Here is a 25,203-nt window from a genome sequence, read left to right as displayed (position 1 = left end):
CAAGTTCAGCCTTTTCTTGTTCTTTACTCATGGCCTTTTTACCATTTCCAGTGAGTGTTAATTTAAGAACTTCGGACTTAAGATCATTATTTGAAGACTCTAGCAATGTGACTTGGTTCTTGAGAGTGCAATTTTTTTTTTCAACAGAATGTTTGCAAACTTTTAGATCAATGAAATCAAATTTTAGACTTGCAAGGCTATTGAACAGTTCATCCCTATTAGAAGTTAATTCTTGGAGACTGTCAATTGAATCACTCATCAAGGAAACAAGTCTAGTTTTAGAAAACAGATGCAGTTTTTCTTTGAGTTCAAGTAAACTTATCTCAGGAGCATCATCTTCTTCCTCAATGTCTGAATCTCCAAAAGCCATAAATGTTGTCTCATCAACTTCATCATCATCAGAGTCAGATCCCCATGCAGCTATCATGGCATGTTCTTCTTTTTCCTTTCTTTTGGCCCTTTCTTTTTGTTCCTTTTCAACCCTTTTCTTTCTCCATTCTATTTCCCATAGAGGACATTCTATGATCTGATGATCAGTTTTTCCACACTTGTAGCATCCATTTTGATTATCATTTGAACGCTTCTTGGTACCTGTTCCCTTTTTCTTCCTGAAGAACGTGTTAAAATTCTTGGTTATGAAGGCAACTTGCTCCTTATTAAGTTCAAATTCATCATCACTATCAGAAGCTTTTAAAGCTAAGATCTTCTCAGGGGCTGCTTGTTCTTTGATTCCATCAATTTCTATTTCATAGGTCCTTAAGTTTCCTACAAGTTCATCCAGGGTCAACCCTTCAAGCTCTTTATTTGCCTCCCTAATTGCAATCACCTTAACATTCTATTTTGATTTAGGTAACACCTTCAGTACCTTTTCAACTTGTTCTTCCTTAGAAATGACTTTTCCTAACGAAGTTAACTCGTTTGTTAAAGTGGTAAGCCTTGTCATCATCTCATGAAGTGTTTCATTTTCCTTCATTTTGAATGCCTCATATTCAGTAAACAGGAGAGCAATTCTGAATTTTCTTACTTGGGAGGTACCTTCATGAGCATTTACCAGTGCATCCCAAATTTGCTTAGCCGTAGTATAGGTGGATATCCTGTTATATTCAGCTGGTCCTAGACCACACACCAAGATGTTTTTGGCCTTCACATTTTTCTTTAAAGCCAACAGGTCATCAGGAGTAAATTCACTCCTTACTTTCTTGACTTGTACTCCATCAACAATCTTCATTGGAATAGTGGGACCATCAGTAATCCTGTCCCATAATTCATAGTCTTCACCTTGAATGAACATCTCCATCCTTGCTTTCCACCAGATAAAATGAGAACCATTAAAGAGTGGAGGTCTAGTGGTTGACTGACCCTCACTGTGACCAGTAGGAGGTGCAGAATTCATCATGTTGATTCTTTTCTTAAGTGCTAGCCTTATTTAAGACAACCTCGCTCTGATACCACTTGTTAGAGTACGCGTCCTACTAATTTCCTATCTGTGGAACAAGTAAGTAAACGTGGTTCACAGAAGTAAACTGAACACGGTGTTTTTACGTGAAAAACACCCGACTCAAGAAAGGTGTAAAAAACTACGACCTGTACCTCTACAGGATTTAACCCAACTTCACTAAAATACTTGAGCCTCAACAATCAACGAAATTACAAGACTTCTTGTAACCTAGGAATTAAAACTTCTAACTCCTATTACTACAAATACACTAATCTTCCCAAGATAAGTGTTCCCAAGTTTTCGAGTTCCCAAACTTGAAGACGACATCTCCTAACTCGGTTTATAAATTACTGAGACTAGAATCAATGACTCATTACAATACCAGAACCTAACTACTACACAGTTTATGACCTGCTAAGTAAGAGGCTTGGGTCTTCTTCAAGTATATATGCTGATTGTTGATTGACTTTTTCAGTACGTGCGTGAGTGCTGGCTTTGAGTCATGTTTGTTGTATTTAAGCCAACCTGTGATAGAGTCCTTTTTGATGTTCAATTCTTTCTTTAGTAGAACTTTATCAGTTAATTCTTTTCCCTTTTGCTGCCGCCTCATCTCTCCTAGTTTTGATAGGATTCTTTTAATTCAAATCCTCTTCTTACTGAACTCCTTGATCAACTTGACTTCTTCAAGACTTCTAGTCTGATCTAACTCGGCTTCTGATGTAATCAATGTTATCTAAGTTTGTCTTGAACACATAATCATATCATCCAAACTCCTGTGCCAGCTAGACTATTTCACCTTGAATGGACCAACTTCTTCAACGTGTTTCATTCACATGTCTATCATCAAAACTCCTTATGCCCTAACATGTCTAATTTTTACCTTTTAAATATATGATCTTTAATTTTCGTCCTTCAACACTTTAAAGTAACTTTAAAAAAAAGTACTTAAAAATACGCATAAAAAATTATTGTTAAGCGAAGTAATGTGAACCATTCACTTAACTAAACAACGCAGGATACATTTTAACTCATTCAATTTTGTTCAATCTGCTTATTTGACACCTTCAATTTTAATAGCCTTCAACAACTTAAAAATGAAAGAATGATTTAATTTATAAACTACTATGTATAGATAATATAAATATATATAATCACTTACATTGTCAAGATCATAGTGGCCAAAATAACAACCATTAGTTATTTAGACATTGACATTATAATTGGAATCTTAATTACTCAATTAATTAATAATTTGAATTTCAGTTTTGAATGAGTATTTAATTTCCATCTTATAATTATGCCTTCTTCCGTTTTCGTTCTCCAATCCCAATTTTTCTTTTTATATTTTTAAAAAAGAAGAGAATGTGATATACCCTATGGTGGATTTTACGATGTATTTATGGATTGACGTCAAAAGTAAAATTATAATTTGAATTTTATGAGCTTTGAAGTTAATTTTTACAAGCATTTATACATTTAATAAAATACTTGATACAAGTACAAAATTTGAATAAAACCTATTAAATTCTCGTCCAATCACATACCTAATACAATAATCCCGATTTAATTAACTTTAACCTTATGATTTTTGCTCAAATCTCTATGTGTGTTAAAAAATTCACTAATTAAAAATTTTAATTATTATAATATATTAACTTAATATACACATAAATTTTAAATATTAAATCCAACCAAAGTACCATAAGTAAAACCTTTGTATATTTATGTCGCTTCACGTGCACTCTTAATTTACTTTAATTAGAAAATTAGATCAACGTTCTTCATTTCACTATACACCGCCCCATTTTTTTTAGTTTATCTATAATTAAAAACGTCACTTTCTTATATTTTAAATAATATAACTCTTTAAAATTTATTTTCAATCATAGATTTCAAAAAATAGCACTAGTATTTTCTTTCTTAAATTATATGTCAAATCAAATGGTTTTACATAAATTGAAATGTCGAAGTAAATAAAAATTAAATAAAAAAAAAAGAAATACTCTAATAATTTTGAAGGGTCTTTTGAGGTTTTCTTCCTTTTATCTTTCTACTCAATGACGGATTCAGGATTTAAGAGTCGTGGGTGCTCAGGAGGTTCAAATACATATATCAACACTCACAACTTTAAGATTTCGCATGAAAATCAAAGCACTTAGTTATCTTCTTGGTTTCACAAGAACGTTTTTTTTTTCCATCTTATACCAATTTTTATACATTTCTTATACAAATATATCTATTCCGCATCGGGTTAAACGGGAGCCGGAGCACCACAATTTTCCACCTCAGACACCCCCACCCCCTTCTATTGCATGATAAGTACATATTACACGGTATTTAACCAGAGATTTCAAGTTCAAATTCTTGATCAGAAGATCTTTTGTCGTATGCATCACCTTCAAAAACGAGTAGGATATAAAAATTTAAATTTAGTCGAGCTCCAATACAAATATCAGACACTAGGTAAAAACCAACCCCCTACCCCCCCCCCAAAAAAAAAGTACACCTAGTAGAAATAGTATTAAAGAGGGATAGGACAATGCCATTCTTTTAAATTGACCCTTGGGTTCTCTCTCTTATTCAACACAGCTATCTTTTTTTGTCCTCCAAAAGTTTTTTTTCCCTTTGAATATGGAGTTAGCTTTGAGCTTAGGAGGGGAAACCCCAAAACCAATTATGTTTCTTGAAAAATCATCATCTTCATCTTCTTCTTTACATGAGAAAAAGGTGAATAAAGATGATTTAGGGTTTTGCATGGTTTTAGGAAAGTGCAATGAAGGTCATGAAGATGAAAATGGAAGAAGAAAAAGATCAAGAAATCATCATCAAGAAGTTACTATATGTAGTAAAGGTTCATCGTCAAAAGATCTATCACTTCAACTTGATCTCCTTCCTTCTTCTAAAAACACTTCTTCACAACTTGGTTTCCCTTGGCTCTCTCAAAATTGTAAGTATATATATATTTTCTTTCGATCTGTTTCAACTGTTGAAGACATAATTAAGTAAATAGATATGTGCTCTCTTTAACGATTTAAGTTTTCTATGTTCTTATTTTTTCTATGAGGGTTGGGGGTTATTTATTTTTGTATATAAAGGTCATTCAAAGCTAAGTTGCTCACACTCTTGAAAAATGTCTTCGGGTGCATGCCGGATTTTTTAAAAAAAATATATTTTTAAAGAATCCGATATGAGTACGGAAATATTTTTAGAGAGTCCGATCAACTTATATTCAAAGCATCAAGCTTACAAACTTTCTTTGTTTTGTTGATACATCATATTGCTCTATGGATTTAAACTATTTATACTAGTAGTGTAATGAACTTTTTACACCATCAATGTAATTTAATTTATACTAGTTTATAGGTCACTTACTATAATCGTGGGCAATTAATTTCTTAAATGACTTATATAGACATTTCTTGTACGTTCCATAAAGAGTATAGTAAAAATCCTTTTCGGATATATGAAACATATAGTAAATTTTTTATATTCTCTTTAAAAGTTTTGTTGAATCGAGATCTCTGACATTTCAAATGACTTAGCCACACTTTTTTGGACTTTGGTGCTTGTTTTCCTCTAGAAAATTATCATAGAAAGGAAGTATTGGGAAAAATATTATTTGAGAGGTGTGTCCAATACAATAATAACGATATATTTAATGTGATTTATAAGCATAGTAAATTTGAAAAGAACGAGCTAGGGTGTATGTATGTGAGGCGGATGTGAGCCGGAGAGGTTATTTTCGAAAAATGCGTGTAAACACTTACTTGAAAAAATGTTTGTTTGACATACTTAACAATCATTTTTAATTATGTATACTAATTATTTATAGAGCATGCTTTGAAAAGGATGTAATTAATTTGATTAATTCTTTGAAACAGATGTATCTTTATTTTTTATTTATTGTAATAACATTCCATATTTCGAATTATTCAACAGTAGCTACTGAACCGGCCGGTTTGACAAATGGACCAGCGTTGGAGGCAGAGGAAGGGGCGGCGCTTTCATCTCCGAACAGTGAAATATCGAGTTTTCAGATGAACTTTTCGATATATAGAAATGGAAAGTTAATAAATATGAAGAGAGATCAATATGACGGAGATTATAAGTGGGGTAATATTAATAATTATTCTACGTCCAGAGCAAGTGATGAAGATGACGCGTCAGCAAGAAAGAAACTTAGACTTACAAAAGAACAATCAGCTTTTCTTGAAGAAAGTTTCAAAGAACACAACACTCTCAATCCTGTAAGTCAAACTTCGTAATCATTTGTAATGATTCTTTTTCATATGTTATACTATGTCTTTCAAAGTTGTTGGGATTATTATTTGCATTATTCACTCTTTGACTTTTAAAAAGACTTTTTAAGTTTTATGCATTGTTGATGTAAACAACTGTTGACACTATTAGGTTATGTAGAATCTTGAAAATAAGATAGCTATTAGCTATACTAGGTTAAAATGACATGATGGTATGAAAATCAGTGACGGATTCAGAATTTCAGAATCATTGATGCTCTTAAGGTTCAAACAAATAGATGTCCAAAGCTTTAAGGTTTCACCTGTAAACTAAAGCACTAACTATCTTTTAGGTTCACTGGGTGCTTTTCTAAACCTTATACCAAATTTTATACCTTTTCTATATTATTATACCTAATCGAGTCGAATTTAACGGATATCGAAACACCAAAGAATTGCTTATAGGTCCGCCCCTAATGAAAATTAATTATACATACTGACAGTGTGTATTACTTAAACTTCTGTTAAAATATAAATCAGATGCACAATATAGGATAAGGATTCGAAAGAACCTAATAAGTTATTAGGCTATAATCTTATATATGTATTGAGAAATTTATTATATATATATATATATATGTGCGCGCGTGATAAATTACGAACTAAATAGCATAAACAGGTTGTGAGTTTTCATAAATTTCAAATTTTGAATTTATCTTGATCGATTCCTAAAAGTAGTTGTATGCCAACGTCTTGAAAATCATGTATATTACTTCTATAAAATAGTAGATTGAATTTTTATTTTTTTTAAGTTATTAATGTACATTATGTTAACCCTGAAAATCATGAAATTAATGTAAACAATAATATTACTGATACTGTATGTTATAGTAGGTGTTATTTGATGTTTTTATTTAATTCTTAAATTCATTTTAATTTTCTTTTATCATTCATGATCATGATCTAAAATATGAAAAGTTATAATTGCAGAAACAGAAGCTTGCTCTTGCAAAGCAGTTAAATCTTCGTCCAAGACAAGTGGAAGTGTGGTTCCAAAACAGAAGAGCAAGGTAAGAATTATATTTCATTTTAAAAAGAAAATAAATAAAATTGGGGGTACTGTTTTTTTAATTAACCAACTAATCTACTAAGATTCTCCGAGAATTATATTATATAGTCTCTTACTCATAATATTGTTCAGTGATTAGACAAATTTAAAAATATAATTTGGGAGTATATATATGGTAGTCGTAGTAAAAATTGATCCTTCGGACCATTCATTATTTGAAATTTTTTAGTTAAATATATTGTTGGTCCAAGATAAATAGTTACATAATTAGATAAATTTGAAAAATATTATAATTACTTCATCCGTAACTAATTTATATATAGTACTTTTTGTTTTTACTCTGCTTAATAAAGAATATCATATTTTTATATTTAGAAATAATATAGTCATATAAATATCTAAGTTACGACCTGACCCGAATGTCCAAATAGATAAAGATACGTTAATTACTCAGTGACCTATATATACAATTATTGCTTAAACGATATTGATAGTGCAAAAATTCTTTGCGATTCTGTATGCATGTGTATACTCAATCTTATAATTCAACTTATACAATCTTTATTTTTTTTTTAAATGTCAGGACAAAATTGAAGCAGACAGAAGTAGATTGTGAGTATTTAAAGAAATGTTGTGAGACATTGACAGAAGAAAATAAAAGGCTGCACAAAGAACTTCAAGAATTAAGAGCTTTAAAATCTTCACAACCTTTTTACATGCAACTTCCTGCCACCACACTCACTATGTGTCCTTCTTGTGAGCGGGTCGCTACCACCTCTGCCACCACGACCACCGCCGCGGCCACCACGACACCTGTTGGTGCCGCCGCGGACACGGCGGGGGTTCATAATCATAAGTTGATCACCTTGATGACTAAATGATCTAGTGTGTATATAATTAGGGTTTTGACATAATTGTTTTGGTTGTTATTTTTATCTTTATGGTGAGTTTAGAACTAGCTAGCTAGGTAACAAGTTGTGGGAAGAAAAAGAAAAAAACAATATTTTATTGTTTGAAATTTTTGATGTTTTTTAATTAGAAGGAAGAAATTAAATAACTTATGTTTCCTTAGCTTTATTTTTGATGAATAATCCAAAGATTAATTTGGGTGTGTAAGCCACATCCTTTACTTTTATTTTGACAAATGTGGATTGTGCTATTACTTAAATAGGATGATCCACTTAAATACATATTATACGACACAAATTATTTATTCAAACTATATTTTTTTTTATATATGAGAAGATGATAAAAATTATTCACTATTCATCTTTGATTTGAACTCAATAGGTGCGATATGAAGAGTTGTATGTAACATATTGTAATGGATAAATTCAACTTAATTATGTAAAAAATTTATATACGTAAAACTTAAACGAGAATTTAAGCTATATACACCATCTAGGAGGTACGCAGATCGCGCCTTTTGGTTGAACTCCAAATTAGTTGTCCTTTTAGAATTTTAGCTTTAACTTGTGGTTTTTTTAGCTCCAAACTCCAATTTTATTTTCATCTTTGAGAATAGAATTAACAATTTAAAACAATATAGTTAGAAAAGTAATTAGATTGAAATAATTAAACTAGCTAGTTCATTTTCTGGGAAACTAAAGTTAGCTTTTCACAAAAATTTAAAATTCTAGTTGGAAATTAAATTATTAAACTATAGTCACGAAGGGAAATTGTGACTATCAATTCTTTTTTACTATGTATTATCTCTTATACTTTCATAACGACTTTTTTTGGTCGGACTTTGTTTTGAGATCGTGATCTATCGTATACAGTCTCTTCAGCTCACCTCTGAGACAAAAGTATGATCTGAGTACATTATTATACCCTCTCGAGACCCCAATTTGTAGGAATACATTAGGTATGTTGCTATTGTTATAGTCACGAAGGGAAATAAATGCTACTGTATAATAAGAAGAATAACAGCAGAGTTTTTCCCTTGAAAGCCATTAATGATAAATTAAGAGTACAGTACGTATAACAACTTAGGGTGGGTATTTATTATTATTATAACTACTTCACAAGATATTGCTTTCCAACATAAATGTGACATCATCAACCTTATGACATTTTTGAAATGATCATGGAAATGTGGACACTTATTAATTACACCTACCAAAGACAAAAATAAACAATCATACATAGTAGGAGCATGCATGCATGTTGTGTATTCTGTGTTAGGATCGATTTGCGTGAGCACACACTAGATCTATGGAGAGGATGAAGAAAATAAACTAGAGAGAAAGTTTTTGAGAGAGAGATAAGTGAGAATGAATTACGGGGTAACACCCGTGAGTAAACTGCACGGCGGATGAGCTATTTATATTAATGACTCGAAGTATGTACAGTTACACAGAGAAATGAGAATAAAAGGTACAATCTAAAATTTGGGTCGAGGCTTCGCCCCGAACCCCACCTTAATATATAACAGCACGTCACATATTAATCAGGCTTCAAAACCTAACATTCTGGCATGTCTGTATATATATATATAAAAGTATTTAGGTGGAATATGGTAAAAAAGAGGGGTTGTGATGATATTACCTACGTTTGTACCTCTCCTCGTGGCGTATATTTCTCATCCAATTAAGTATTAGGCCATGGAGCGGAAGTATTCCTACTACCGCTGATAGGTTAGCGGGGAGTTTGTTGGATTATGAAAAAGCTTATGTACGTGTTCTCAAGTGTTCATAACGTAAAGATAAGTTAATCATATATTAAATATATTTAATTTCCTTCTTTAAATGTATACAACAATCTCAACTGGTATATGTTTGAGTTTTTTTGCCTTATGTAATATTTATTTGTAGAAATTAATATACAGTAACTTTATAAATATTCTGATTTTATAAATATTTTTCGCGATACGGCGATACCTATAAGATGGACAGAGAGTGCACAAAAATGATACTATTCTGCAAGCTCAAAGAAACTTTTTTAAAGGACGAACGAGATGGATGTTTGTTGTTTCAAACTTTTTTTAAGAAAAAATAGCATAAACATACACTTCAACTTAACATAGTTACACAAATTTCCATCCTTCTAAGGTAATTACAAAAATCTCAACTAATTCTTTATGTTCGTTGGATGTATTATGTATCTTGATAGAACCAAATTGAAAAAAACTTATCGAAAGCTAATTATGTATCTTTACAAAGAAAAACAAGTATCTTCGTTGGATTTATCGAAAGCTAATTATGTATCTCGAAAGACCCAAAATATATTGAGATTTTCAGTAATTATACAAAATGTCAAGATTCTCTGCAATTAAACAGCAAACTATCGGGATTTATGTTGTTTCTCCTTCTTTTAAGTAAATCCGAAGGCCCATTAAGAAATGGGCCTTCAGTAAATTGGGCCTTACCAGGACTTCACATATGTGAATTATCTCCAGTCAAGTGAGATCCAACATACATACCAATGATCAGTTCTAGTGGCCCATTGCACTTTGCATGGATATCACCATTATTGGGCTGATTTACTCAAATCGCCCTTTTCTCAGCCCAAAAGTAGACCTCAAAAAATTGTTTTTTCAAATATTATTACGCTCGCGTCTAATATTTATTCATTTATTTCTTATTTTTAGATATAATTTTTTTACTATTGCCTCATGTTTGTAATGTCTTACCAAATTAAAGATCGTAATCTAATTTTTCCTCATAAAATTTTTAATTTGGTCAAAAAAGATCTTTCGACCATTAACTAAGAGATTCATAAATCACTAAAGATTTTTTCTTTTTGAAAAAAAAAGATTATTTACTAAACCACCAATCTAAAAATGGACAATTGGTAAAAGATAATCATTTACTAAACGGTTTTCACTCTTTGGAACAAATTATGAGAATTTCTACAATTGCTTCACAGTCAAGGCACTGAGTCCATGATTAGTTATCACTTTGATATATAGCTGATTAGGAAGTACGTCATTAATATATAATTAATATAATATTTGGTTAGCAATTTAGAAACTCGCACGACAAGTACATGTACTATAAGTTATGATTTATACAGATTATAAGATATGAAATAACTAATTCATGAATAACTAAACTCAGTATAAATTAATACTTGGAAGAGGAGCCTTGAAGTGACTGGTAAAAGTTGTTGTTATGTGATTAGGAGATCACAGGTTCATGTCTTGAAAATAACCTCCTGCAGAAATACTAGATAAGATTGCGCACAATATATCATTATGATTGGATCCTTTCTTATATCCCACGAATAGCGAAAGCTTTATTACATCTACCTATCTTTCTTTTAGTATATCAAGTAAAAGTAGTGTAGTAGGGATCCAAGAAAGTAGTGTAGTATGGATTGTGGCTAGGTGTTAGGAGAGCGATTGCGTATCCGGACAGTAATCCCAGGCCTGTGTCCTTAGCCAGGTGAGTTCGGGTGGGCTGGGTAAGTGGGTGTTCTAGTTCTTATTTCTTATTTCGTATTGCTCGTATTTCTCTCATTGCGTACTTCGTTAATATTTATTTCTATTATTTCTTATGTCTGCATGCCAACCTTTCCTGTTACATGTTCCAATACGATCTTGGTATATTATTCGAGATTCTGAGCCCGGGGTCAATCGAAAACAACCTCTCTATTTCTTTGGAGATAGTGATATGGATTGCGTACATCTTATCCTTCCTAAACCTTACTTTATGAAAATACACTGGACATATTGTAGGGGATCCAAGAAAGAATCCAAAAACTTGAACTGGAAGATCCAAAGTGCTTTTGGATCACAATGGTCAGTGTTGTGCTTCCCATATATAGTACCACCCGTGACTAAGACGTTACAATTATTGTCCCCTATTACCATGCTCTCTGCTAAAGTTGTAAAGTTTATCGTAATTGGTAAAGCTACTCACATGTGATCTGAAGGTTACAGATTCAAGCTTTTGAAATAGCTTTAATTCGACAAAAATTTAAGGTAAAATTACATACAATATATCTTTTTGGTGGAGTTCTTTTCCGAACCTGTGCTACCTTTTTTTTACATGCTCTTTTTTTCTTGCATATTGTTGTGTTACTTATTCTCTTCATTCATTTTTATTTGTCATTGTTTTTTTTTTTCAAAATTAATTTGACTAAACAATTCAAAGATATACGGAAAATGCAATAAGTTGCAATCTTTTTCATATTAATATGACGAAAAAATATATATTAATTAAAATTTATATAATTTGATCTCAAAAAGCAAATCGGTAACAAGTAAAAACGATGAGTAAATAATATTCTTACCGAAACACTGAAAAGCTTTCTAAGATTCACAGTACTTTTTTCCATTTTCCACTAATTCACTTAAAATGTGTGTGACAATAGCCACTAAAAAATTTTCCCTGGAAAATTTAATTGGAAAAATAGTTATTTCTTGGTAGTGTTTATTTGATTAACATAAACTTTATAAGATTAATTCTTTCATCTCTTCTAAACATTAGTAACATTTATATATGGAACCATCAGAGTTGGCATAGTGGTTCAGCGTTATGTCCCTTAAGCAAGAGGTAGGGAGTTCGATCCCCGCCTCTGACGAATGGAGCAAACTCTGTGACCAGTTATCCCTATCGCAAAATACGCTGACCAAGGAACAAAGGATTAGTTTCACGGATGCCGGCTGTGAGAATACCTTGAGAAACCAAAAAACATTTATACATGGATCCTTACATGCATCTTTGGCTCTCTAATCCAATCTGTTCGGAAGCAAATGTGAAATAATTTGATAACTAACCAACTGAACTACTAAAATTTTTGTCAAAGTTTATTATTCAAAAGGTTGAAGAAAAGATTAACATTCTTTCAAATGTAAAAACATGTAAACCAAAACATATTGTTCGATTATATAGAAGAGTGGTGGAAGCAGGTGGAGGTCGTCCTGCTTCAGCCCCCTCTTCTGTCTAATTTCTTATTATTTTCTTCGTTTTAATTTATTTATTTTATTTTTAAATTTGATATGTATTTAAGAACCATATAAAATTATTTTAAATTACAATAGTTAATAGCTTAAGATATTTAACAACTTATACATTTTTTAATTAATTCTCTAAATACTATCACAGTTACATAAGACTGAGGGAATAACACATATTATTTAAAAATTAATTAGTAGTATATACTATAAATCGCAATAATTAACAACTGAAATATGTAAAACTATATCTTAAAAATTAGATTGACCCTCTTAATTCCATCAAAGAGAGTATGATATATTATCTGAAAGTTATGTAGAAGCATTATAAATTACAATACTTAACAACTTAAAATATTTTAAACTCATACAAAAATTTTAAAATTATATAAAAATTTGATTGACTCTCCAAATGTTATCAGTGTCACACAATCTGTTAAAATCTATTTAAAAAATATTATGTAACATTATAATTAACAATTTAAAAAATTTTTAAAATTTAAAAATCATGAAAAACATTTAATCAACTCTTAAAAATTTATCTATATTTAAAAAAAAAAAATAGCAAACATGGACCCTTATGTCTAGTGGATCAACAAGCATGGTGAACACCGACATTTTACAACATAGAGAACATATAATTCTATCTCAAAAGTAGCCAAAACATCCCATGTGAAAGTACAATAAAAAGGACTAAAGTATAATATAACTCTAATACGAAGTTAGTTTTTTAAGATTTTAGATGTAACACGTAAGCTCTCATCAAAAGATTAGCATCACAATCAACATCAATTTGACCCTCATTAATTTAATGAAAAAAAATTAAGAATAAGAAAAATTACATAATACTACACTTTAACTTATTATATTTGTTCAAAATTTCATTCCTACTAAGCAATTACAAAAATTTAGAATTTCACTTACAATCATGATACATTGTTTAGGGTCTCGATACATCACTTAGAATCGCGGTCCATCATGAGATCGGGAATATACATTACAAGACCAACTAAATAATATATAAATAAACCACAAGGGTTGGTGTGGTGATTCAGCACCTCACCTCTTAAGCAAGAGGTTGGGGGTTCGATTCCCACCTCTGGTGAACAGAAAAAATTTTGTGACCAGTTTCCTACCGTTTAGTGCGCTAACAGTAGGAACGAAGATATCCTAAGTAATATGTATGTATATGACGCCACAAAGTTCCGAATTTTATGTATAATTTTGAAAATAGTGAATATAACGTGTAATTAGATACTAATCCGTTAAAATTTATGTTGTTTGTCCCTTAAGAATGTGCTTTTCAATAATTATAGTTGGTGAGAGGTGAGATATCTTATGAAATTAATTTAAATTAACCCAAACACCACGATTGTCTTTTGAAAAAAATACGCTATGTTTAGAAAAGCTTAAGCACATATATCTATAATAAGATACAATAACATGATCTAAAAGAATGATAAGTACAATATCTTAAATTATTCAAAAAAAAAAACAATAATATAAGTAAGTCATTGAAGAATTTACACTTTTTCAAGCCCTCAAAAGACTTGAAAAATACATTATAGCATTAGAGAACTATAATTAAACAACAATTACTTTTTTTTTTTGAAACTTCAACTTTCTCTTCCTCTCATACACTATAATGTACTACAACAACAACGACATAGCCAATATAATCCACAGGTACGATCTGGAAGGTTGATGTGCACGCAGCTTTACTCTAAAAACAAACAAACAAAAAAAGCCAGCACATTTTTTTTAGGCTCAACTCATTATTCCAATGTACATTGTATATGTGTTTGTAAATTCTATGTAGTTGGTACTCTCCAAAAATGCTACTGCACTCGTGTCACATTGAGGATCTGACAAGACAAGCACCTGAGGATATTTTTGAAGAGTCCGTGCAGCGTAATGTTTGTTTTACTTTACCTATGACATTTTCTCTTGTTGTTTTTGGTGTTGTCGTACCAAGAGTTCAGCGTACAACAGCTCGTTCCAAGCATCGGGTACACCGGGAAGACACCAATGGCTACAATCTTGGTACCTCCATTGTGATCTCCTCTCCTTGTCCGTCAAATTCGGTTTCCTATATATCGATGGATGACCGTCTTTTCTGTAGTCCGTCATTCTTGTGATATTGAGATACGAGACTTGAGTTTTCATTCCTTTGAAGACACTTTCTAGTACCGTCATTTTGGATGGATACGGGGTCAAATATGTGTCGTTCTTTATCGGTTCTGTTTCACTGTCACATGCCCCGCCAGAATTCCATTGCCCGCCGCTGTGGAAGTACGTAGATTTTAATCTAAATGGTGATGAAAACAAGGCCTATGCTAGTAGTAATACAGACAAACGAGCAGGTTAACATTGTAGTTTACGTTGAATATTAATCAATGAATCGCGCTAGAGAGGCTATTGACAAGTTGATGTGATTTGGTTCTGAATTTCGAGTTATTACCTGAAATGAGTAGGAGAATAACCTCTGAAGAGAGCGAACGTCTTCCTGGGATTTATATGAGCATCGACCCATCTTCCCCACGTTGTTAATGCTCTCCGAAAGGCCTCAAGAACGTTTAGTTCATCGTGTACATGACTTCCTTCTTGATAGTAGCCCTTCCTGAAACATTCAGCATTGTTTAAATACTCGGTTATGTATGTCGAAAAACACAAAGTAAATTTTACCCTAAGGAAGTTTTCTCGTGAGTCCACCAGTGACCGGTGTTGAAGACTATGATGTCCGCGCCTTTATACTTATCAGCAGACTCTCCGATCAAATCAAGTCGAAGAGTTTCCTTCTTCCCTCCTTTTTTATCCGAAACTTCCCATTGTTGAACCAAGAAAGGTGACACAAAGAACTCCACTCTGCATTTATACTCCTGAAATTTTTACACACAGATTAAACACATCGACGATGAATTCTGATACTCGAAATGAATCCAGCTGCATCAGATACTTACTTCGAATATAAACGAATACGAAGCTTCTGTCCTGAAATGGTGCCTTCCAAATTCTTCATAAACCTTCTTCTGATCTTTTACGGAGTTTTTAAGAATACAAATAAGGGATTCCCACATGTTTCGGTTGAGAGAATCGCCAACGAAAGCGAGACGTTTTCCTCTTAACAATTCCAGCATATGAGTGGCATTCAATCTGATAGCAAGTTGCAAAAATCAACCATTAGACCAATTAAACACTGAATTATATTAAAGATTGCTAATTCCATATATCAAGAAACAATACATATACATTAAATAATTGATGAAAGAGATCAACTTTATTACTCCCTCCATTTCAATCTCTGTCTTATTTTCCTTTTTAGTCCATTTAAAAAAGAATGCCTCTTTTTGGCACGTTCTACGTATCTTTAGTTTAAGACACTGCAAGATTCGAAAATCTTATTTACTTTCTTAAACTTCATGTCAAGTCAAAACCGGACAAACAATTTTGAAACGGAGGGAGTAAAATGTAAGGGGGGCATAGTTTAGTTACTGACCAAAATCAAGTTTTACATAAAACATATACTGTAGAACTTATGTTACCACTCCATAAGGCAATGGAACTTCTTGAGTACATCAAAATTCTAAGAAATAGGCATCCAAGGGTGTGACCTTTTGGTCACATGACACATGACAACAAGTGCAAGTGGTTGTTTTCACAGCTCGAACCCAGACCTTCTGGTCATACGACACATGACAACAATTTTATCAATTCCGCCAAGGCCTCTCCTTCTACAATTACACTATCTAGAAATGGGAAAAAAACAAGAAACTTAAACAGTCCATACCTGGGAAGACTACATGCCTTAGGCTTCCATTTCATCTTCAAGTATCCACTATCAGGCCTATCATTGAGAAAACAATTGAATTGCTCATCAATAAGAGAACAAGAACCAGGTTTATACAAGGGGTAAGATTCATCTGTCACCCAATTCCCATCAAAGAAATCACAATTCAACAAAGACTTAACCAAATCTTCATCTCTTTTCTTTTCAAAAAATTTCCCATTTATCTCCTCATTCACCAAAGAAGAAGCTTCCTTCTCTACAACTCCCTTTTCTCCCTTCCCATTAGCACTTTTTTCCTCAGAAGAGTACTTAGGACCCTTCAAGATACCAACTTTATCATTAAAATTTTTACTTTGACTCTGATTTACACTTGCTGCAGACCTAGGACCCTCAATTGAGCTCTCATTTGCCTTCAAGATTCCAACTTTTTTATCAAAATCTTTACTTTGAGTCTGATTTACAGTTGCTGCAGCAAACTTAGTACCCTCAATTGAGCTCTCATTTGCCTTCAAGATTCCAACTTTATCATCAAAATCTCTACTTTGAGTGTCATTCTTCAACACTGATGATTCTTGATTACTCAACACAGAAGAATTTAAGGGCTTTTCCAAGACTCCAACTTTATCATTATTTTGAGCCTTTTGACCGATTGGTGACACTTTATCCAAATGGGGTTGCTCAATTTTGTTCTTTTTTGAACTTCTTGGAACAACAACATCACCACCACTAACATCCCCAACATGATGTGAAGATTTTGTGAAGAAGTTAGAGAAAACAGAAGATCTATAAGTACCACCACCATTACCTTCTTGTTTACTTAATGAAAAAATATTGGTGAACCATGGTGAAGAAGGATTAGGTGAAGGACTAAAAGCCAAGAAAGTAGTAACAACAATGAAAACAAACACAAAGCCATATGCAAATGCAACAGTTCTCTTAGTCTTCACAACAGACAAGTGAACTTTCATGTCTGTATACAATGTTGCACCATTGATAGGTGCATATTTTGCTGTTTCTGCCATTGTTTCTCTGCTAAAGCTTAGTTCAAGAAACAATTTTTTTATGAATCAAAAACGAAAATAATTTTGTCTAGTGATATGAAAAAAGAAAGAAAATAATCATAATGGGAAAGAGAATTTTGTGATTTTGGCAATATTTGTGTGTGGTATATAGACACTTTAATGTGAACAAAGTGAGAGTTATAAAACCAATGTGTAACGGAAAAGCATCACATAAATTTAAACCAAAGTTTGAAATTATTATCTTAAACTAATACTTACCTGAATTTTAACAAAATAGCTATATTCAGGGGTGGTGATTTAAAAAAAAAAATAATATGCTCATATTCCACTTGCTCTGACAGAGAAGCTATTTTCGATAAACCTAAATTAAAAAAAAAAAGTCTAAAGCAAAAAAGAAGTAATCGATATACGGCAAAAAGGAGTTATCGGAATGTAAGCACACTTTACTTTTAATTCTCAAATTGTATGTTCAACAAAAATAATAATATAATCGAAGAACATGAATTAGTCCTTTACTTTTAACCTTCAGACTGTGAGTTCAATACAAAATAATGTTATAGTTGAAGTACAGAAATTGACATGTACAACAGAAATCAAAGACAAAATAAAACTATAAATAACACTACGATTATATTGATATAAACAGACAAGACACTAAATTATTTTCTATTAATCTTCAATCATAATTCGTATTTTATTTTTACCTACTTGGTAATTTGGGTTTGAATTATAGGTATAAAATAGATCCTAGTTGGAGTCATTGTTTTCCTTTATTAGACCTGATTCAGTACTAATTAGAATTAATTAAACTTAAAAGGATAGTAATTTTTATGCCTATTCTTGGAGTAAAGAAGGAAAAATCTTTAATTAAAAAGTATCCATACAAGGAAAGGTAAAAATTAATGAATGGATATTTTAGATTTTGTTGTTACTCCCTCCGTTTCAAATATTTATTAGGGGTCTATTTTATCAAATTAATCTTACTAATATGCTTTGAAAATATAAATTTGAGTAAATATAATTTGTTTAGTCATTTAATATTGAGGATAGTATTGGAAGAATATAACAAAATACTCTTGATTTCATCAAAAGAGACAACTAAATTGAAATAAATATTTTTAGAAAGAGGATCAACTAAAACGAAACGGAGGGAGTAATTGAGAGTGTATTTCTGTTAGTAACTACTCCGTTCATTTTATATTTGTTGGTTATTTTTCTTTTACATACATTAATAAATAAATTGTAAATGAGAGATAATTTTATTAATTCACTCTTTAAATTTTTTTGAAAACTTTAAAAATAAATGTAAACACTTTTTAAAAAAAGAATTAATTGCAAGTTGATATACAGAAATAATTAATATTTTTTTATTTAATAAGATGTTCAATTATTATTGGATAATTATTTTAGGTAAGATGACCAACTAATATAGAAAAGAGATAGTATAAATAAATTAATAATTTTTAAAAAAAATTAAATAAGTATTGTTGAATATTTATTTTTAATAACATAACTAAGTATTGCTAGATCGAAGAAATATTAAATGAGTATTATTAAATTTAAAACTTAAAATAGAATTAATAAAATAATTTTTTTAATAAAAAAATTACTCTTTATAATCTAAAACTTGGTTGAAAATTGAAAAACATTGGGAAACTAAAATTTAGAAACATTGTCAGTGTTGTGTTTACACTTTGAATAAAATGCCACTTGTTTTGAGATTAATAACAAGAATGCCACTGCCGGTGCCGCTACTACCATCATTCGAAAATTTCGAAGACAAATTCCAAATTACTAACAATTAGATGAATATTAGCATTAATTAATTAATAATTTAAAATAAATAAATTATAGAATGCTTCCACGTGTATATGTACCGATGCAGCTTTGGCTTACTCTGTGGAATTAATGTTTTCTTCTTTTAAAATATTCTTAAAATTTGGCGAAATTTACTGTAACACATCTTAATTTTACGTGGATTCTATGATCTTCCTCGATTATTTATTACCATATATTTTTGTGGTATATATTTGTTCAGATGGAGCACTTTAGACCGTTACACATTAGTACGTGTATATTCATGAAGTGATCCATCTAGACAGATATATGCCACAGAAATACGATAATAAATATTCGAGAAGGATCATAGAACCTTCACTAAGTTGATACATAATACAATAAATTTTGTTAAAATTTAGATATATTTTAAACTTTTTTCCCAATATTATAAGTACATGACCTACATGTATGTATATAGATTCTCGAAGATTCTTATTTGAAGATTTAATGCATAATCAATGGCTTAGTTGGGAAATATTTGATAGATCTATAGTAATAATTTTATTAAATAATGAATTTGTGAAAGAGGAAATAATATTTTAGCTACAGCATAATTTTTGTGTGATTTTTCTTTGTTATATCAAATATTTTCCGTTAGTAATAGGTATCGGATAATATTGTCTATCAAAGCAAGAAAGAGTGAAATTACCAAGCCTTATAATTTGTGAGATTATAAGACTTTTGAAATAGTTTTGATCATGACATAATTTGTGCGACTCCAAAAGTGAATTATTTTTAATGAATCTGCGAATGAAGAAATATTTAGCTACAACATAGTTTTGGTGTAATTGTGGTATCGAGAGAGTTTGCGTCATTTTGATTAATTTTACGGGATATTGTCATCTCTCATCAATAATATGTACTAGTTAATTTTGTCCATCAAAACTAGTACAAATAGGATGACATGACATAATATTTATGTGATTTTAAAACTTAATTATTATAGAATTTGAGTAAATTATTTCAATTTAGGAAAAAATAGATTCTTTTTGCAGTGGATCAATAAAGAAATAATAAGATCCCGTTTGGGTATGAAAATCATAATTTGTTGCAGTTGGAGTTGAAATTGTGTTTGATCATGAATATAAATTAAAGTTATTTTTAAAATTTTATGAGAGAAGTATAAGTAAAAACAAGTAAAACTTATTTTCAATTTTTCAAATACAATTCTGAAATTGTATTTAAAATTTTCATGAACAAGCATATTTGATTTTTATTTTTTTATTAAAATAAAATAATTTTTTAAAAAAAAAAATAATTTTCACGACTAATGATATACTACTTCTTAAGTCCTGGTTGAGAAGGTTGACTTACTTGGAGGAAGTTGACCAATTTTCATGGTTCAACTTCAGTTCAAACATTATTATTATATCAAAAAAGAATAATCACTTCTTCTTAAGGGATAGATCTCAGTCAAAGAATAGTTTTATTCAATCTTTGAAATTTCAAATAAGTTAAAATAATCTTCTTCTTTTTGTAAGTTGATAAATGATTATCGCAAGAGGAATGATTTTGATCATTTTATGACAAGTCTAATCATCCAATATAAAAAGATTAATCCAAAAAATAAATTTAATTGAAATTAAATTACCCATCAAAATCTGTGGTGTATTCTTAATTAGAGATTTTAGATTTGAGCCTTAAATATAAAATCATGTTTGATAAAAAAATACTTTTTTTATTATAATGAAACTTTTCAATATAAATACATATTAATCGAAATCTAACTCTAATACGAATAATTCGACGATGAAAGCCAAAAGAAAATTAAAATGAAAATCAAATCTGGTGAAGGGCCAGAAATCAATCTTCTTGTGTGATGTGTTTAGTGACACAAACTTTAAATGCCACAAATAATTTTTTGAGTGGACAGAATATTTGGTCCAAAATGTATAAGTTTTATTTTTGGCGTATTTGTCGGTGCCAAAAATATAATACTTAACATATGTGAAAAATACTTGAATTTTGCCAAAAATAGAATTTACAAGTTAGAACTTTATTTAGAAAAAAATTCTTTTGGATTTGTTACTTCTTTTTTCTCAGATCGATGATTAAAACTTTATATGGATTCAAATCTTATAGAGAGGTTCAATATTAGAGATCGAAAATTATTTAAAAATCATAAGATTTTTGTTTTATTTTTTCAAGTGATCGAAATATCATCTTAATCATCCTATTTCATTATATTTGGAATGTGTTATGCATGGTTTCAAAGGACAAAATATGGTCAATTCTAATAAGATTTGATTCTTGAAAAAAAAAATTATTTTATTTCATCTATTTCATAATCGAAACATAGAAAATACACGTATTTCACTACGATAATGAATTGAAAGAAAAGAATTTAAAAAATAAAAGGTCTAATCACTCTATTAATAATCGAATCGAATCTGGTGTATGATAAAGAATTTACCTTTTCTATAACAATTTTAAACTTATATAATGATTAAATATTTAAATATGTAGTAATTATTTTAATTATATAAATATATGAATAAAACTATTGAATTTATGTACCATATTACTCTATAGATTCTACTTGAGACTCTTGAACCTACCATTCATGTCATATCAATAGTGCAACTATGCAAGACTGTCTATTGTGTACAAATTTTAAGTACCACTTAATCATAATTAGTTGACATTATAACAACTTTATATCAAATCAATTAATCCCTTTCTTATAAATGACATTATGTCAAATTAAATCCTTTCCTTATCTTATAAATGTTCCCATGCACATCTAATAACAACATGGCATTGTAATTATAGTACGAACAAAAGGTTACGTTGATGCACTGAAATTTTCGCCATGTGCGAATTTCAGAAAAAAGGTGCGATTACAAAGGTCTATTATACACAATTTTATCTTACATTTCTGTTAGATGATACTTTCACGATTTGAACTCGTGACTTCCTGATTACATGATAACAACTGTACTAGTTCCTCCGAAGCCCCCTTATGTGATTATAGTATGAACATTACATCAAATTATTCAGTCCGTGTCTTATAAATGAACATTATGTCAAATTAAATCCCTTTCTTATCTTATAAATGTGCATATACACGTCTAATAACAATTATGGCATTATGATTATGACATTGTTAATAATTAGCACTTTAGCAGTCTACTTAAAAATTTTCTCCGAGAAGAAATATAATTACACGTCAAGTTCTGATTTAGCACTGAATATTAATTAAAATCACATGATCAAAAGATATGTATATAACAAAAAAATAATGATGTTGAAATACCCCACCATTACATAATTGATCATGACAATGACAAAACAAGTACCAAAGAAAATGATCTTTATTCCCATTCAACTATTTCTTCAATCCACCTAATTTCCTCCACCCACTAATTAAAAAAATTCACTCCAATTTCTAGAAAACAAAAAATAAATAAATAAAAAAACTCAGATATGCCATAGTTTCTCAATGCAAGCCGAGCTTCATCAATATCATGGAATAACATATTCAGCCCTCAAAGGCATGGTTATGTTGATGAGTGGTTGAGATGAGTCTTTCATGTGAGTGATCGGGAATCGAATTCAGCCTTTATTTGCCACTTAGTTATAAGTTTTTCTCATGAGCTAATAACCTAATGTGATTTATATTTTCCGTATGGATAAACTGGTTACCACAGAATGCTCATCTGAACGACGAAGTTTTTAGTTTTTCTTGGAGTTTCAAAAAAGAAATAAAATAGGAGTAACATATTCAATATAATCTTCTAAAATGAAATTTGTAGAGGGTATATAAACTATTGAGTGTACATAAATTTTATCTTTATCTTCAAATACAAAAAAAAAAAAAAAAAAAACTATTTCTAATAAATCCTCGATCCGATTAACAAATAAAAAAACATACGCATGCTTGGCTTTTAAGAGATGTCAACCTAGGCCGCATGGACTGAACTATACCAATACGCATGCAAGTCACCTTTTTTTTTTTTTTTTTGGGTTTTTCAAGATATCCCCACAGTCAGTAGCCATGAGACTAATCCTTCGTTTCATTGTCAACGCACTAAGCGGTAGAGGACTGGCTACATAGTTTTCTCAATTCACCAAAGGTGGGGATCGAACCCTCAACCTCTTGCTTAAGGGGTGGGGTGCTGAACCACCACACAACCCTTTTGGTTGCATGTAAGTCACCTTTCACTTTTATCTTTGTACTAGCTAGTGAGTAGGGCACATTGAGAATAATATATATCGAGGTGCAAAGAAGTTAGAAATTTCGATAACACACATTTTTTTTCTGTGAAAATATTTAATTGATCATTCTTCGAAATACATTACCATAAATTATACACGAGCTTAAAAGAGTAAGTACTCGTAATGGTATACATAGGGGGTGAAAAGATGTTCATACCCTTGTCTTTCCAAAGAAAATGACATTATATATTTTGTTTGTTTTAATTCACGTGGCATGATTAAATTTCGAGATATAAATTTATAAATTTATAAATTTGAAAATTATTTAAAATATATTAGGAATCTTGATAATTATCAACTTAAAATATTTAAAAGAATATTACAATTAAAGAAAAACTTGAGGATTCTTGAAATTTTTAAGTATACCAGAGAAATTGAAATTAAAAAATATATATAAATAACTGAATTAAATCTCCTTTCTGAAAATTCAGATTCCCAACTATCAAAAGTTACATTATTGGAAAGACAGGAAAGTGTGAGTAAAGGTTATTGTCTCTCCTTCTACATAAGGGGTCGTTTGGTAGAGTGTATTAAAAATATAATACATGTATTATGGTTTGTGTATTAATAATACCATGTTTGGTATCTTTTTTTAGACTATGCATGACTAATACTTATATTAGTTATACACACTTTTGTGTATTAAAGTGTATATTACCAATATACATCATTTTTCATGTATTAATAATACAAAGCTTTTAATACATGTAGTAACCTATTAAATGACATTATTACCCTTTAAAATTATTCTCCCGTGTTTTTTTTCCACTATATTACAACAATTTGGATCCAAATATTGGCAAATGAAACAACAATTGCGACAAAGACCATGACAGTAGGTTGACCCATTTATTTCTGCTACAACAATTATAGTTTTTTGACCCACTTATTTCTGCTACAACAATTATAGTTTTTCTTCTTTTTTGTCCATGTTTTTACATCTTCATTGCATGTTTGGTACACTTCTTTTGGTTCTCTCTAGTCCTTTATGGCATAAAGGAAAAAAAAAATTTGCAAGATTGTAGATTGATTTTGTGTGTGTAGAAGAGTTTTATGTTGAGTTCTTGGATTTGTCTTCAAGATTGAGTAGTTGTTCTGCTCATTGAATTTTGGTGCCTTTTTCTTGGTTTGCTCTTGTTATTTTCATTGCCGGAATTTTTGAATTCAGAGAAGAGATGGAAAGTGGATTTTCCATTTCTCCAGTGTAACTGCTGCTCTTGCACGATTAAAAATACAATGTACAAGGAAAAATTCAAGGAAGGACTAAGGGTAATTTGGTAAACAAACATATTTTTATAAAAACTATATAAATATATATTATCTTTAACACATCAAACCAAACGTTGCGTAAAAAATAATGTATGTATAACTAATACCAGCATTATTAATACTTGCATTAATAATGCAAGCATTACTACTGCACCTTATTCAGCATTAATTTTATACACTGTACCAAACGACCCCTAAGTGTGTGTTACACTTCCTTTTGCTGTTTTTTCTATCAATATATAAATAATACTTTGCTGATTTTAATGTGTTTATTTGTTTTGATTTTATAGCAAATTTAAGAAAATAATTTTTTTAAATTTTTTTTATAGTTTTTAATTTAAAATATATTAAAATATCTTAATTTTATGATCTGAAACATGCATTATAGAAAATTGAAGTTAAAGAAAAATGACCTTCTTTT

The 25,203-nt window shown here is 30.4% G+C and overlaps 2 protein-coding genes across 2 annotated transcripts; one reads left to right on the top strand and one right to left on the bottom strand.

The window, feature by feature from the left end:
• Window positions 1-3,813: 3,813 nt before the first annotated feature.
• LOC107843791 (homeobox-leucine zipper protein HOX11) lies at window positions 3,814-7,861 on the top strand. The gene is made up of 4 exons (XM_016688182.2): window positions 3,814-4,385; window positions 5,378-5,685; window positions 6,667-6,746; window positions 7,329-7,861. The coding sequence occupies exons 1-4, from the start codon at window positions 4,070-4,072 to the stop codon at window positions 7,624-7,626; spliced, it is 1,002 nt and encodes a 333-aa protein (XP_016543668.2). The 5' UTR covers window positions 3,814-4,069; the 3' UTR covers window positions 7,627-7,861.
• A 6,271-nt stretch (window positions 7,862-14,132) lies between these two features.
• On the bottom strand, window positions 14,133-17,638 carry LOC107843790 (protein trichome birefringence). The gene is made up of 5 exons (XM_016688181.2): window positions 16,435-17,638; window positions 15,608-15,800; window positions 15,333-15,526; window positions 15,109-15,267; window positions 14,133-14,931 (listed from the first exon to the last, which is right to left on the bottom strand). Exons 1-5 carry the CDS (start codon window positions 17,454-17,456, stop codon window positions 14,580-14,582), a joined length of 1,920 nt encoding a protein of 639 aa, XP_016543667.1. The 5' UTR covers window positions 17,457-17,638; the 3' UTR covers window positions 14,133-14,579.
• Window positions 17,639-25,203: the final 7,565 nt, after the last annotated feature.

This window comes from Capsicum annuum, chromosome 10 (genome assembly GCF_002878395.1).
Source record: "Capsicum annuum cultivar UCD-10X-F1 chromosome 10, UCD10Xv1.1, whole genome shotgun sequence".
In the NCBI taxonomy this organism is placed as follows: domain Eukaryota; kingdom Viridiplantae; phylum Streptophyta; class Magnoliopsida; order Solanales; family Solanaceae; genus Capsicum; species Capsicum annuum.
Note: the sequence above shows the minus strand (reverse complement) of the source record. Positions and strands in the feature narration are given on the sequence as shown.

Coding starts and splice junctions, on each gene's coding strand:
- LOC107843791 (XM_016688182.2), top strand. CDS start 4,070: ATGGAGTTAGCTTTGAGCTTAGGAGGGGAAACCCCAAAACCAATTATG. Junction 5,686..6,666: donor AACACAACACTCTCAATCCT/GTAAGTCAAACT, acceptor TTATAATTGCAG/AAACAGAAGCTTGCTCTTGC. Junction 6,747..7,328: donor TTCCAAAACAGAAGAGCAAG/GTAAGAATTATA, acceptor TTTAAATGTCAG/GACAAAATTGAAGCAGACAG.
- LOC107843790 (XM_016688181.2), bottom strand. CDS start 17,456: ATGGCAGAAACAGCAAAATATGCACCTATCAATGGTGCAACATTGTAT. Junction 15,801..16,434: donor AAGGCATGTAGTCTTCCCAG/GTATGGACTGTT, acceptor ACTTGCTATCAG/ATTGAATGCCACTCATATGC. Junction 15,527..15,607: donor CGTATTCGTTTATATTCGAA/GTAAGTATCTGA, acceptor TAAAAATTTCAG/GAGTATAAATGCAGAGTGGA.